General features: G+C 36.7%; 1 protein-coding gene across 3 annotated transcripts in view; it reads right to left on the bottom strand.

Moving 5' to 3' along the window:
* ckn (CRK like proto-oncogene, adaptor protein) overlaps positions 1 to 17,143 on the bottom strand; it is a 153,253-nt gene that overhangs the window by 114,988 nt on the left and 21,122 nt on the right. The window contains exon 1 of one of the 3 annotated variants that reach the window (XM_065361980.1): positions 7,159 to 7,274. The exons of the other annotated variants lie outside the window; for them this stretch is intronic. Within the exon in view, the coding sequence (XP_065218052.1) occupies positions 7,159 to 7,246 (88 nt within the window). The 5' untranslated portion in view covers positions 7,247 to 7,274. Of the gene's footprint in view, positions 1 to 7,158; positions 7,275 to 17,143 lie in introns of those variants that run through there. 3 annotated transcript variants of the gene reach the window in all.

Consider the following 17,143-nt stretch of genomic DNA (forward strand, 5'->3'; position numbering starts at 1 on the left):
TACCTACTCTTCGTTTTATATTTCGGTCATTTTTCGTTGGACATTTTTCTTACTTTTTTCCCCGCGTGTAATGAAATTTTCAAAATCGCCAGCTCGCGTCTCGTCTATAACGTCTTCGCTTTTTATATAAGCTAAATTTTATACGCTTCGTCGGTATCCGAGTACCTAACTAGTAAGTGAATGTACAATTTACCATTCCGAAGGGATCTCGAACCGCTAATATTTCCCTTTGCGATGCGATATTCGGTATATACGAGTACGAATATACACGGTACATTTTCGTATCCTTTATTTTTCCCTATAAGTGTACCTAAGTTTTGCTTTTATTGTTGATGATAAAAACGTCAGTTTTAGTTGTTTCTGCTTGTACGTTGACGTATTTACGTAAGGATGATTGCAATTATGTGCATTTTTGAGTCAAGATTAAGCTTCTGTTAATGACTGGCTTTGGAATTTTTTTAAAATGCCTTTTCAGGGCAAATGGAAAATGTTGCACAAAAAATGATCCAACTTTTAAGATATGCATGAAAATTGCTGTAGTTATCATTTGGGTAGGATTGTGTTTTGTTTTCACTTCGCCATAATTGTCCTTTGCTTATTGCGTTGAAACGTAGTCGAATATTGTTGAAATACTAATTAAGTAAAATACTCGTACAATAGGTACGAGTATTATTGTTACGATAAGCTGGTAATAAAGAAGGAATGTTGCTGCGCTGGACCCGTTTATTATATCGATAAAATGTGTAAAGTTTGAGTGCTACTTCGGTAGTGTGTAGTACCTTTACCCGAGAACTGGTGATAACAGCGAGCTTACGATTAAGCAATGTCCAATAGTTGAAATTCTCGTGGCCTCTCCAATCACCATACCAATTCAAATGTACGACCGAGTACACGTAGGCTCTACAGTCTACACATGCTGCAAGCAATAATTAAGCATCTCATCTTATCATTTCATTTTAATATCAGTTGGCTAAATATTGCAGGTTGATGCCTTTTCATTTTTATCGATGTTGTTTTGGTATGTGTTTTGTGAAGGAGATCAAATAATTTACTTAATAGGAAAGCCAGTGCCCCCCCCCCCTAGGCACCAAAAGTCCAAAACTACCCCATTAAAAATCTTATCCTGAGACGACTTGGGAGTCCTAACTATACCGACGAAACAAATAAAATACCTTCACCACCTGATGCGGATCAAAGAACCCCCCCCCCCCCCCCGAACAAAAAATGTTTTAAAAAAACTCAGTTTAAACGTGCTCAAGTGTGTATCAGTGCAACATCCATTGACCGGAGTAGCATAAAAATTTGCTGGCGAAATCGGGTTCATCGAATCAATAAAAGCTAATCATGAACACTTGAACCTGTTCAATTAGAAAATTGTTCATTTACTCGATGAATTATTCCAAATTTCATCACTGAAAGGCAAGAATATGCCTTTTCCAGTGATCTACTCCTACCATCAGTTTTCGTTCCATTCTTTCAACTTTTCCCCAAGAAAGTAGTACTCCCACTGGTGAGCAAATATGGTTCGTAGTACACGAGTAAGTACAAGTAGCGCCATAGCTGCAGGACACTGTCAATCTCGAACGCTTTATTATCATAAAATGATCATTTTTTTTCCTTCGACACTTTTCAACGAGGTTATAAAATCTCGTCCAGGGAAACAAAACGAGCGTAAATATTTCGGTGTACGAATACGACGAGTTACATCGTAAAAATCGACCGAAACGACGAAACGGAATACGAATATATACTGAAAAAGCGATCTTCGCTATTATTTACGAGCGTTTTGAGGTCGAGCGAAGTTCTCTCAAATCTACGGGTATGCTCGACTTGTTCTGCTACGTATATTTGGCTATACGCTATACATATCGTTTGACGCGCGAGATATCTTTTTGCAGAGAGCTTGGTGCTTGGTTTCTGTGTTTTTATGGCCGATAACGAAAGCGGCATTTTCAACGCGACACGTCGTCAAACGATCTTCGAAGCCGCTACGTGTAAATTATCGGCAATTCGTTAAGCCATGTTGCGCGCCAGAAACGAGGTATCTACCACAAGACGAGGAAAAAAGCTGAAGAAAAATAAAAGACGTGTGCGAGAAAACAAGGTATACCTTATTATCCTGGAATCGTAAATTTCAACATACGTATAGATTTAGGTAGGTATACCTATACAGTATACGTATACACGGATGTGTATAATACGAGTAATACAAAACATCGAGCTATAATGCTGTATGCACATAATATTGAACGCACGAACGCCATTGTAACGAGCAGAGCTTTGTTCTAAACGCCGTACCATGCTACGAGTATATTCCTTCTTATTCATATTACGACCTTTACGCTAATTTCACTTCTGTCAACTGGTTCAAAACACTTCAAAATTGGATGAAATCATTCTCAAATACTAGTATTATCACCTTTTTCCTTATTCCATCATCACCACAAGGAAAATATGTACCTACATTAGATTTATAATGAAAATTTGACGCTTCAAGTCGGATTTTATGAGAAAACAATTCAATTTTCCAATTTTCCCAGTAACAAGTATAAGATTGAAAACTGGCTGACAATTTTTTGAACTAGACAAAGCTACATGGAAAGATTTTAGGTGCGAAAGTGCATTTTTCGGTTTTTGATGAATTTTTGAAAATAAAATTTGGGTCAAAAATGGAGAAAAAAATCAAAACTTGTACCAAAATTGACTAGAAAGCTGAAAATTGGCATGTCTACTACATATTTTCACACCCCCCCCCCCCAACCGTCTGTCATCGATTGGAACGGTTTAGCACCGTTTTGGTAGTTCTGAAATCTCCAGCAGATTTTTGAAAATTACAATTTTTATAAAATTTAACCCAATCAAGTTGGGCAGCTCTAATTTCAATAAATGCTGAGTCAATGATTTCCAAAGTCCCATAAAAACCGTCAAAATTTCGTATAATTTTCTGGAAATTTCAATTTTTTAAAAAATCACTCAAGGCTCCAGAATTTGTCAAAACGGTTTGAAATCGAAACAGTTTCTAATGAGGGGAGGGGGAGGAGTTAAAAATAGAGAACACGCCAAATTTCAGCTTTCAGAATGAATTTGATGAAATTTTTATTTTTTCACCTCTATTTTTGACCCTCACATTATTCGCCAAAAAATCGAAAAATTGCACTTCAACACCTGAGATTCTACCTGATGATGTTCTGCATACTCTTTCGGTTTAGCTTACAAGGGAACCTCTTGACGTGTCCGCCTCCGATTTGAACGGGACCGAGATTTTTGGAAAGAGCATGATCTAAAGCACCCTAATCCAAATTTTCAACTGCCCAAGTTCATTTTTCGATTTTTGGCGAATTTTTGAAAATCCAAAATAGATTAGTTTGGTAATTCATGTTTTTTTAAAAAAAGTACGTACTTGATCAGTAAAAATGTTCAAAATAAGTCCTAAAACTGATATTAACCCCCCCCCCATCCAAATTTACCCATTTCCAGCCATTCTGGAGCCTCCAACGCGATTTTTCAATTTCTCCAGAAGGCGTGAATATGAAGTTGGGCAGCTAAAAATCGAGTTGTGTGTTATGCTGGAACTGTTTAACGAATTTATTCACATTTGAGCCGATTCTGGAGGGGACACCTCAAGAGTGGGTTTTTGACCAGCTTTTTTCATAATAAAAATATCAAAAAATTAAAGGGAGGCCCAAGAAAGGCTGGCAATGGCGAAATTCGCTCTCGTGTGGTTAATTAATAACGAAATACAGCGATTCGCGCAAATTTCAACAATTTTCTCACAAACGAGGAATTTTTGGTTTTTGGGTATTTATTTTGAAAAAAAGCTGGACAAAAAACCACTCTTGAGGTGTCCTCTCCAGAATCGGCTCAAATGTGAATAAATTCGTTTAACAGTTACAGCATAACACACAACTCGATTTTTAGCTGCCCAACTTCATATTCACGCCTTCTGGAGCAAATTGAAAATTCTGGAGAAATTGAAAAATCGCGCTGGAGGCTCCAGAATAGCTGGAAATGGCGAAATTTGGATTTGGGGGGTTAATATCAGTTTTAGGACTTATTTTGAATATTTTTACTGATCAAGTACGTACTTTTTTTTTAAAAAAACATAAATTACCAAACTAGTCTATTTTGGATTTTCAAAAATTCGCCAAAAATCGAAAAATGAACTTGGGCAGCTGAAAATTTGGATTAGGGGGTTTTAGAACACGCTCTTTCCAAAAATCGCGGTCCCGTTCAAATCGGAGGCGGACACCTCAAGAGGTTCCCTTGTTAGTCTAGTTCAAACATTTTTCAACCAGTTGGAATACCTTCATCGTGGGCATAAAAATCTTTTTTAAAAAAATAAGCCTCCCCCGTATTCCCGCAAGCAATGTTGGTCCCTTTATATAAAATCCTAAAAGTTTGTGAAATTTTTCATTTCTGGTCAGAATCTTTTTGAATAATCCCATGAGGGGACCGAGGGAGTTTTCTCTTTCAAAATGGGACATTTCGAAGAATTCGGACCACAAATGAAAAATTCTCAACAATTTTTTATTCACATCACGTCTTTCAAGACTTAAATTCTTCTCAATCCTTGACTTCGACGAAATTCGAATAATTCATTCCGATAATGGAACTATACAAAAATTTTCACATCGTATAACATGCCCCCAGCGCTTAAGAAAGACGAACCTTCAGCTTTTCATTTTTTTTTTTTTTTTGGAGACATGGACCTTTTATAAAAGATTTAATAATCATTCTTACCCGCGAACAAATTACAAACTCTGGAAAATTTTTTCAGAAATGGAGAACTTCAATACAAATACCATAATATCATCTTTTCTTACGCTTCAGATTAAAATTCGTACTCACCTGAAACAAAACAAAAACAAACAAAATGAATAAATTGTTTCAAAATGTTGATTGGAGTAACTACATACATATATGTACCTCTACCTACATCATTTGTCATCATTAAAATATTCATTAATATCAAAATAATTTCGATAATACTCGTCGTACTTATATAAATTGCTAAAAATATAAATCTATTTGTAACTTTTGTAACCCCCTTTTTTTTTTTATCTCGAATGATGATTTTAATCAAGCGTTGGCCTTCGTATGAACCATGACTCGTGACACATTATCTTTTCAAATTCATACTCCGTATCAAACGAACAATCACATGATTCACAAGCTCAGCCACACTACCTCTGAACTGAAAAAAATGAGAGTGAGCAGATACTATTAATCATCTATCCTACGATAAAAGTTGTGCCGAGCGTGTGATTTGTTCAAAACATTACATCGATCATATTATTTTTACAGGTTAAAATATTTCGACATTAAAGACCATTTTTGCCAATATAGGTATATTTTTTTTAATTTCAAAAAATACTGGAACCATAATACATATTTTGGAAACACACCCACGCATATATTTTGACAATTTTTTTGCGGTGGTTCAAATCCAAAATTTTCTCCAGCGAGATAGCGATATATTTTTGAAAAAAAAATGAAAAAATCATGAAAGAAACATTGCAAACAGGGTAAAAATGAAATTCAGCACTTATAAACTTGGATTTGCCTTCTTCGTGGTCCTTCGATCGATTTAGGCTTATATACTCAAAATCTATCGTTTCCAGTGGAGAGCAAAAATTTTTCAAATTTTTCAATTGTTTTCAAAAATAATCGCTGGAAAAAATAATGTTCTGAAAATATGTGCGTAAATCGATCGAAAGGATCACGAAGATAGTAAATTCAAGTTAGTAGGGGCTGAATTTCATTTTTACCCTATTTAACAGCATTTTTTCAAACACTAGAGAATGCGAAAATTCGCTGGAGGCTCCAAAATGATTCGAAACCATCACCAACCAACTCGAGAGGTCGAAAACAGGATACAAATCAAATTTCAGCCTTTCAAATAGGTTTGATCAAATTTTGATTTTTTTTTCTTGAAAAATGAGCAAAATTTGAATTTTTTAAAAATTCACTAAAAATCGCGAAGTGAATTTCAGCTGCAGTATACATTTTCTATGGGGGTGAATTTCGGAGCCTTTTTTCGATTCCTCACCACCTGGTTCAAAAATTTCTGGACAAGTCGACATACTTAACGAGAGCTGTTCAAATTCAAGTAATATTCTTTCCGAGTAGAAAAAAAGTACCATCGTGATACTCTCGAGCTCACAGGAATGTGTCTTACATGGTATGTAAAGTGTGTAACGTGAAACGTACATATAATCATTACCACATCAAGAATATGTCAAAGGGTTCAAATTTTCTCCAGATTACGGTACATGTTTAAATGGCATTGAATTAAATAACCTTATTGTGTAAAAATCTCAGATCACGTTACCCCTTCGTACTCGTAAATTAAATCACGCGGAAAATATTATTTTCCAACTAGACACAGATATTAGTACACATTATGCGCTGGATAGGTACGTAGTAAGTACCTACATATACATATAAGATGATGAATTGTTAAACACTGCTCGGTGAAAGTACACGATAGAACCTATGCATATTACTAAAAGACATCGATACACCGAACACAACAAAAATCGACGACGACTACGACGAAGAAAAAAAGTGAAATTTCATCATTTGAGGATACATTGCTAAGATTAGGTGGGTATTGGGTACAGGAAGAGGTACCTCTACGTATTCATATTAATGGATATCGGTGACTGCATCATTACAATAGCTTGGGTACATCTACATATAACGGGGCTATGGCATCTCATCGTACAGCTTTTAGTCATTTACAATAGCTGCTGCTGCTGCTGCTGCAAATTAATACAGCCTACGAGGACAATGTTCCAAGCTAAACTATTTTTCGATGAACTGCGCACCAGAATGTGACAAAAGGGTACGATTCAGCCATTGTAGAGTTGGAAAAATTGGGGTGAGGGGAGGAAAAATTTTGATATTGAAAATTATCCTGGTTGTGTAGCTCTAAAAAATCCTTAAAATCACAGAATAACCGAAATAAACGATGCCAAAAAAACTAAAAAGGATGCAACTATAATATCCCTCCCTATAAATGTAGACATACATAATTATAGTCAAAAATAACACCCTCTTATTGCTTCAAGAGTACGGTATGTTGTTCAAGAAATAGGTAGGAACAGTAAGTGTAAGTGTAAGTACGCCGCAAGGCTACAAATAACTTCAACTTACCGCCCAAATAAAGATCTTCGTTGTAGGCCCCGTAAGAAGCTGTACAGTCGTCGTCTTTTTGTTTACCACCATATCCGATACAAGACATCGCGTACACGTACACACGTCTCTTGTTTCTTTTCAAATCGCGAATAAAAAAAATTAATTATTCGTAAATGGCGCAACTATAATACTTATTACTCTGTTTTATCGCAATACGTACTTCACTTATGATGTAGAAGGTAATTGATAACACCGCTGATAAAGCAGGTAGGTAATAAAGAAATTCGTTCTCAACAAACGCATTCTTATAATATGTGGTATGTAGTATGTACATAAATGTATGCGATGTATGCTTGAAAATAAAAAATCAAAAAAAAATCACTCCAACGACGTGTAAAAAATGTATGTACCTACTCATACTATCGTACTTACACACTACAATGCAATTCGCAGATAAGACCCCTCCCTTTTTTTCAATTTTTTGCGGTACATAAGAGCAAATCAAATCAATATACCTACAGAAAGAATACACCATCATCAGCTATCCATCGTTCTTCGCTACATTTTATATTCAGTAACCGCGTAAAAAGCGTAATAACATTGTTTCTAACTTGACGATTTGATATCATTTAGAAATTATTCGACCTCGAATCAAATAATCAAAATAATGTACTCGGGCCGAAGCTGGTTAATCTACGTCTTCGTTATGTTCTTCACAGCCCAGTTAATTTCGGTATAGCTCATTAAATTTTATTCGAGACTATCCAAACTTTGTATGTATTACACGCTCACACATAGACACATTTCGTGTATTTCGGTACGTCTATGTACATAACAATATTCGAATTATAAAATGATGTAAATCAAACTCAGCGTCGTATTTCAACGCACTTAGGTAAATGTACCTACCTATCATCGTACCATCTATGGTAGGTAGGTAGAGGTACACTCTACCTATCTATTTACTTACGCGTGCACAAAATAAAAATCCGAATAATAAACGCGATCGTTGAAAGGTTTACGTTTACCTATATACACGTTTGCTTTTAAGCAATCCAGATGCGAATAGAAGGTCGAAGTTATCGACGCGACGACTGAAATAGAGACACAAGGTTAATCAGCACCACTGCACTCAAAAGTAAAGAACTTTTTTCTCTATACTACATATTTTACTATACTGCTCTGATAATCGGAAAATGTACGTTATGCGTTATAATGATACGTCATTTTGTTCGCTCCAACGCTCAGCTATCTGATGTGTTCACAACATATAGGTAGAGGTACCTACAACTACTCGTCTTTGATACCCAGGTGAAAAGAAATGCACAAAGCGTATAAAATCCTACAGTAAATCGATCCGCAATCTGAATTGTGTAAAAAAAGTTACCTTTTAGAATCATTCGTTGAATAAAATTAAAATTCCATCAGAGAAAAATTTTGCAGATTTCCAAGATGAAACAATAACGATTTTCAAATGAAAAGAAATGAGCACACAATCGCTCAAATCGACTGCAATAATTATAAGGAAATTTAAGAATTTTCAAGTAATTTGAAAAGCATTATAATTGAAGAGCTCTATTCCAAAGTGGCTCAAGTCATTTTTTTTTTAAACACGTTTTACGGAGATTTTTACTTCCAAAGTTGGTTAAGTCATCGATTTTTCAAAGTAAACTTTTCATCAAGCAATTGGTTTATGTCCAAAAAAAGAAAAGGTGCACCGATCTTTGGAAACAGAACAAATAGCATCCAATATTTTAAACGCATTTTTTGGGGAAAAAATGATTTAAGCCACTTTGGAATAGAGCACGATCTTCAATTATATACCTAACATGCAACAGCAGGACAAAAACAGAATTTCCAACAGAGAAGGAGGGAGGCCGGAGGTCGGGTTAAAATTCATCTGAATTGAAGATTTTTCTTCTTGAAAGAAAACTAAATTTTTTTTAAAAATTCAAAATTTCAAAAAAGAAGATGGAAAGCTGAAATTTACTTTACTCTTCAATTTTAACACCCTCTGAAGACGACTTCAGGAGGGTTCAAGTCATTTCAGTGCCTCCAGTGACTTTTTTGAAAATTACTGGAGCCTCCAGTAGATTTTTGAAACTTGAAATCTCCCCAACATTAATTTATCAAACGGAGTTGGCAAACTGAAATTTACTTCGCAGACTACATGGTGGTTTCAAATGGTTTTGAAGCTTCCAGCAACTTTTAGGAAATTTCAATTTTCCAAAAAAACGCTATACAACTTTTCAAAAAGTCGCTGGAGGCTTCAAAACGACTTGAAATTCACCAGCAGTCAACTTCGTAGCGTATTGAAATTAGTTTGCAGAATGAATTTCGACGCTCCATCTCAGTTGATGAAATTTTGGGGAAATTTCAAATTTCAAAAATCTACTGGAGGCTCCAGTAATTTTTAAAAAAGTCACTGGAGGCACTAAAATGACTTGAACCCTCTTGAAGTCGTCTTCAGAGGGTGTTAAAATTGGAGTGTAGAGTGAATTTCTGCTTTCCATCTCCATTTGATGAAATTTTGTGAAAATTTAAAAGGTCAAAAATCTGCTGGAGGCTTTAGGAATTTTCAAAAAGTCGCTGGAGGCTCCAAAACGACTTGAAATTCACCTGCAGTACTTCGTAGCTTATTGAAATTAGTTTTAGAATAAATTTTAGCTTTACAACTCCAATTTGATTGAATTTTGTGGGAATTTCGAGTTTCAAAAATCTGCTGGAGGCTCCAGTGAAACCGTTTCCAATCGATTTGGCATGTCGAAAATAGGGTATATCCCAAATTTCAGCTTTCTTGGTCAATTTGGAAAATTTTTGACTTTTTCCCTCATTTTTGGCCTAAATTCGATTTTCAAAAATTCGCCAAAAATCGAAAAACGCACTTTAGCACTTGAAATTTTGACAGGTGATAAATTTTTGCATGATCTTTCGATCTACCTTTGTAAAATTTGAAAAATTTCGTGCAAGTCCTATTTGTAAGGCAAAATCTGCGATTTCGGCTGACCTGTCAATCAAAAAGGCCGCCATTTTGTAAGTTTGGGCAAGTTTGTTTTAAAATGTTCCTTAGGATGTCCCCTTTAAGAAAAAAGTTGTCCCGGAGGATCGGCGGGGGGAGGTGTGCAATTACTCCTATCGTCATATGCCGGACTATTATTACTTATCTATTTTTGAACAGAGAAAATGAAAATTTAATTTCGTTGTTGAAATTTGCTTTTTCATTTGTTCACGCGTTTCGTATCTTACATCGGAATCATCGGCATAATAATTCTGGAACGGAAAGTATGTAGATACCTACTATACAAAGGAAACAATAGGAGAAGAATAGATACCCCTAATTTTACGCACCGTTGCAAAATCCAACCATGCAATGATCTAAAACACCTACACCTACAACACCAACATGTATACATAAGTAACCAGACTAGAGTTATACGTGCTGTACCATCTCGATTTGTGTACTGTACTCGTAAAAAGCTCGAGAATTCCCTTCACTATCGTAAGATCCCATTAAAAGTCCGCCGCTCGTACGAATTTATCTACGAGAAGTTGTTAAAAAGTACTTGTATTCGCGCTAGAATTGTTCAAATAATAACGAAAGTTCACCTTGAGACCAAAACACCGCTGAATCCTCAATTCCCCCGTTGATAATTCACTTAACAAAATTACTAAATATGCGCCAGTTTAATTAAAATAAAAAATATACGTAAATTACTTTCGCGACTTCTTCGTGATTTTTATCGCTGCATTTGCGTGAAAAAAGATCCAGCTCACACGTACTCATAATTCAAACATGTACTACGCAATTGCAAAAGTTATGGAATTTTAATGTCGGAAATATCGTGCTGGGATGTTCCGAATGGGTTACAAATTTTTCCAAAAAAAAAAAATTTGAGTCACTTTTTTTTTGCAAATGAAATACATTTCTTTTGGGCTTTTTTCAAATAAACTTCACACAGATCAACAATAAGTACCAGTTTTGGGTCATTCTGTAGCCTCCAACGAATTTTCAATTTTTTCCAGAAATTTCAAATTGTTCCTGGAGGGCTCAAAAATGAACTTCAAGACCTATAACTTTTGTCGGTGCTTATTGGGCTTCCTCTCAACATTTTCCAGGGATGAGTCAAAAAAAAAAAAAAAAATGAATTTTGAGTCATTTACAAATTTTAGAACGAGCGAAAAAAATCAAATTTCCAATAAAGGTAGGTACATAGACAATAGACATACAATAAGTTTAAAAATCACCCTTGAAGTTTGCCTTGTTGTTCCCTTTCAATTTTTTCAATTTTCCTCCTCAATAGGGCTCAAATAACACGAAAACTACATAAATACCAATTGTTATGGATTCGTTTAATTCGCATTACAAAGACGTGGACACGCGTTTATGACGACAGCGAAATAAACGGATTTACCACCGAGCCAGTATTACTTATGGAATTCGTGGAACTGGTTTAGTAATTTTTTCGGCAGATTTTCGCAGAAAAAACGGACGCAGCTGGCGCAGGCGCACGTTATTTGCTATCGGGAGATGCCGAAGATGATTTGGTGCTTTTTTTGCTAGTGCTGGTTAGGAATTTCATGGCTCGACGTTTATCTTGGATCTGTTGATCTATTCGACGCCGTTTCGAACTCGTATTGCGGGAAGAATTACTCGTATTAGAGGTGTTTTTGTGCGGAGCGTCGTCGCGGTCGCGGTCGGCCGATGTCGAAGGCGGTGCGATGCTGTTCTTCTTGCGGTCGTCGTTACGTTTGAACCATTCGCTTTTGAGAATCTCGTCTTTGGTGGCCATTATAGCTAAGCTGATCACGTTGATGAAAACTAGATCCAGTATCATAATAATAAAGAAAACGATCAGTATGATTTTTACTATTCCCATGGCTCATCTGGGTACGTATACGTATAGGTACGTTAACATCACGTCAAGTAGCCTAAATTTCGCCAGCGCAGCTTCGCCGATGCTACATTTATCCGAATTGCTTGGAAATACGATATTTTTGCGTACCGTACGAGTACCTACGAGTATACAATGTAAACGGAGAGCTTTCTTGCGCGAGCTCACGAGTCGACTCGACTCGACTAGGTTCGCTGTCGTATCTAATTTTTCTGTCGAAAGGGCATTGACATTAAATGCCGCCGCCGCCGCCATAGTCAGCGCGCCGCGCCGCCGTCTTCTGCTTCGCTACTGTTCTTTGGCCGAGTGTTTCATCTGTACTTTACCGTCGAACCCATTACTTTACTATGTAATATGTACTCTCTTCTCTTTTTTTCCTCGATTCGCGTCGACTTTGGCTTTTGTTTTTCGTATCGGCAGTTTGCATGGGTAAATTTTGGGTTCGAAATTTTTTGCTGGCTTTGTTGTAATACTCGAAAGTCAGATTTTGCGAATGGTTTTTCCAGTTTTATTATCCGGGTTTAATTTTCTTTAAGCGTACTTTCCTATTTTTCGTATACTTAGATATTGGTAGTTCGAAATGAAAAAATGCATTCGTCTTGGGTGAAATTTGATATAGGTGAAATGTTGCAGAAACTCGTACTTGTACTTGAGAAAATCGATTTCAAAATTATCCTCCTGGTTGCTTTTTTTTTTTATTCTCTTGTCCGGTCGGCAATACTACATATAAGTATCTGAATTCCCTTCTTGTCCCAATGTATGTACCTCGCCACATTCGCACAGATCGTCATCAGCCAAGTGCCATCTGTGTAGGTTGGATTTTGAACGTGTTGTTCCGCTTCTAATTCTATTCAGCGTTTCCAGAGGCTGTACTTCAGTTGGTTGCCTTGGGGCAATGATTCGCTCATAGTATTGCTACGTGATGCTGTGTTCCAGATTTGACAGGGTTCAACTTTGGCAGGAGCACTCAATTCATTCACTGTTCTCAGGAAACTGTGTCTAGATTTTAGTCTGCTCTCTGGTAATTCGTTGTAGCCATGCATAGGGTGTAGGGGGCTGTGTGTAGCTTCAGTTTTTTCTGCTCTGGCAGCCACCTCTCTATGCACTTCCGCTGGTGCAATCCCTGCGAGACAATGTAGAGCTGTGAGTGGAGTTGGTCTGAGGAATCCTGTCACCAATTGGCAGGCTTCAATCAGGGGCACATCTATTTTTTTAGCATGTGCTGATCGTCCCCATGCTGGGTAAGCATATTCTGCAACTGAGTAACACAGCGCTAGTGCTGATGTGCGTAGGATCTCTAGTTTAGCTCCCCATCTGCTACCTACCAGCTTTTGGATCAGATTTGTTCTAGCAGCCACTTTTATTTTGGTTTTTTCACAGTGTTGCCGGTAGGTGAGTGATCTCTACAGTATCACTCCTAGATATTTGGGGTGGTCATTATCCCCATTGGATGTTGAGCTGTCTCTTGGCCTCACAGTTTCGCAGGTGGAATGAACAGGTTTCTGTCTTGGATGGATTTGGCCTGAGGTAGTTGGCTTTATAGTATTTGTCGAGTTCTTCTATTGCCTGATTCAGTGTGTCTACAAATATGTGTCACAATGTGCAGTAAGCGCCAAGTCTTCTGCATAAAGGAAGCGACATGCAGGTCCTTAAATTGGTTGGTTATTGGTGTAGATATTAAAAAGGATGGGTGACAGGACACTTCCCTGTGGCAAGCCATTCTTTTGCCTTCTCTGAGTGCTGTTCTTTCCATCTAAAGTCACATAGAACCTCCGGTCTTTAAGCAGTGTCGTGATGATTTCTGTAAATTTGTAGTCCCTGGTCAGTTCATAAATCTTGTACCTGAAGTAACTGATGACAGTGATGACACACTGTGGCAAATGCTGCAGTGAGGTCCACAAGCACAGCACCAGTGACCTTGCGCTGTTCAAAACCATCCTCAATGTGCTGTGTTAAACTCAGGACCTGACCAGTACAAGACTTCCCAGGTCTGAAACCTGCCTGCTGACTAATTAGGTTCTTATCAATATGCTCAGCTACTCGATTTAGGACCACTCGCTCAAATATCTTATATAGGTAACATAGTAACGATATAGGGTGGTAACTTTTAGGTCCATTTGGGTCTTTGCCTGGCTTCTGGATAGCAATGACATGGGCCTGCCTCCATGATCGAAGTATTTTTGATGTTTCAACACTGTACAATTCCTGGATCCATGTAACAGTTTTTGGCCCAAAATACTTTATCTGCTCCACATACATTTTATCAACACCTGCTGCTTTTCGATTCATTTTAAAGTTTGTTTTTTTTTTACAATTTTTCTGCAACATTTTATTTAATTGTGCCAAAATGCCTTGGATTTTCTGTAATTTTTATTATTTTTGAAAAAATACTTTAGCTCACATTTAATATTTATACTTTTTCATACTTGTCTTCGACTGAAATTTCGTCATTTTTGACAATTTTCAGTGAATTCGAGCCTTTTTGCGGATTAGTAACCTTATATAATTTTATTCACTTTCTAACACTTTTCACGCGTGTTTTTCTGTATTTAATATTTAACTGAAATTCAGTCGCTCCTCCTCCCCCCCCCCAAAAAAAATTATCATAACTTGAAAGATGCACTTTAGCATTTGAAATTAAAGCAGGCGATGTAGGATTGTTCGACTTGCTAGGAAATCTCCCTTATTGGAAAAAATCGGATGAAATTTCATTGCCCTTTCAATAACCCGACCTTTTGTAATTCAAGTGCTAAGAAAATCTGAATAGCTGCTTAGAGAAAAGCTTCAACAAGCGAAAGACGTCTGGAAATAAATTTTCACTTTCAAAAATCCCATTCTGTTTTTCCAGCCCAACCTTTCACATGAAATTTTTAAAAATTTAGCATCAAAATTGAGATTTGATGATTTGCGAGGCTCGCGCTCGAGGGTTTGTCATGTCAGCAACATTCGAATAAATTGATTTTTTTGGTAATAAATGAACGAATAGACAAGGTAGGTATACGATACGTACTATATTTTTGAAGTAACTAACTTTCGTTTTCTCGTATTTTGACGTGTTATTTGTCGAAAAAGAGAAAAAAAATAAGGTGATAATACGAGCGCGATAAGCAATTGTTAGTTTACAACGAACACGAATTTCTATCACGATACGCAATATTTTTGTTTTTTTTTCGATTTCGAAATTGGCTTCGAATTCCGATCGTTTTTCTTATTTTCGATATACCGGATGTAATTTTTTCGTATATAGGTAGGTACATATAAAAGAGATTTTGCACATGTTCTGTCTCTTTGGGTTCGATTATCGAAAAAAAAAACAGCTGCGATATGGTTGATGAGGCAAGATATCGTATGACAGACTGTATGTACTCGTTTTGTAGATGTGCGTGAACTATACGTATTGTATCGGTAGATTGATACACTCAGCATGAGCATTTCTCTTTTACTACCCTATCATACTCGTATATGCCTCAAAAAATAAGGATTTTCTTCGCACTCATTTGTAAAGTTGTAAGACCGCTGAGCACGTAAATGATGATCGTGTTCAAACGCCTATTGCGATTTCGATTACGACTAACTGATCAACACTATCGAATCTCACTCCTCTTAACCGTCGAGATATACGATCATACGAGTAATTTGCGTCGATGAGATGGCGAGATCAGCATTCAGCAACCTGCAGCGGATTACGTTACATTTCGTTTACGTGTAATTCACAAACGAAACAGACAGGTTCGTTGAAATTACTTATAGCGCCAGGCAACAGCATTGTAGAGTAGTAGGGTTGAGGGGAAAAAAACATTGGAAAGTTTTGTTTCGCCTTCGCGTGATAGCAGTTGTAATGAACTTCCGATTTGTTTCTTTCTCGGCGTCGTACGCTAAAGAATTTGAACGGATGCGATGCGATGTAGTAAGGCGAAGATACGAGGAAGGGGGTGAAAAGACGCTGCCGATGAGCCGAAGAGGTGTTGATAGTTCGTTGCTTAATTAACGCGTTGTTTTCGTTTATTCGATTTAGCATTTTATCGATTTATTCGATACACTGATAGTACACTACAGTCTACAGCACAGCATACTGTATTGTATAATGCTGACTAAGGAGAGTAGACTGTAAGAGAACGTCGAGATATCGTTTGCTTTCTTAAAGAATGTACTTCTACCTGCATTATTTCCTATAGTAAAAATTGCTGTCGAGGGTTTTTTTGTAGGAATACGTTAGTTCTACTTTTAAAGTTCTAATTGATATCAGACAGTGAAGAAAATTTTAGCATTGTCGAAACTAGAAGTATTTTCCATGTGAATACGATTATACTTGTACATTATTATCGGTAAAACTCCTCGTATAATTGTGCATTGCGTGCGGCAATCTGAAACTCTGCTTTTTGTATATTATTTGTCGAATCGGTGGAAAATCTTGTTAACGAGTTGGTTTTTTCGTATCGTTATTTGGCACGAGTGAAATAAACGGAAACACTGCGTTAACAATATGTTACACATACCTATTTAGTATTTGAAACAATTTTGTTCAGCAGTTTTTTGTTCGCTCGTACTTGTAGTCATCGCTTTTGAAAACAGAACACTCGTGGTTGTGTTTTGCATGTGTGTGCACTTTTCGATTTTTAGTGAATTTTCTGAAAATCAAATTTGGATCAAAAATGGGGAAAAATCAAAATTTTAATAAATTGATCTAGAAAACTAAAATTTGCTGATTTAACCAACCTTCAACCCCCCTCCCCCCATTTCAACTCAAATCAATTGCAAACAGTTTAGAAACATTTTGAGCAGTTCTTAAGGCTCCAGAAGATTTATGAAAGTTGAAATTCATACGAATTAAAAAGGATATACTAACACGTGTATGAATTTGCTTACCTGACCCTCCTAACATCACTATGAACGATACATTGTGAACGTAGCAAAGTCCTTTTCAGCGGCTTTCTATATCATTAGCGGTTTACTTCCTGTCGGAGAATTCTCAAATTAAGGGCGACGATTTTAGAATAAAAGCATCAAAACGTAATCACCCCTCGATCCCTTTCTCTTTTTTTGTTACTTTAACGCACCGTTACTGGATTCCCCGGCTCATAATGTGCTTTCTTTTTTTTTCGTGTTGTATT

Source organism: Planococcus citri, chromosome 1, assembly GCF_950023065.1.
Source record: "Planococcus citri chromosome 1, ihPlaCitr1.1, whole genome shotgun sequence".
Taxonomy (NCBI): Eukaryota; Metazoa; Arthropoda; class Insecta; order Hemiptera; family Pseudococcidae; genus Planococcus; species Planococcus citri.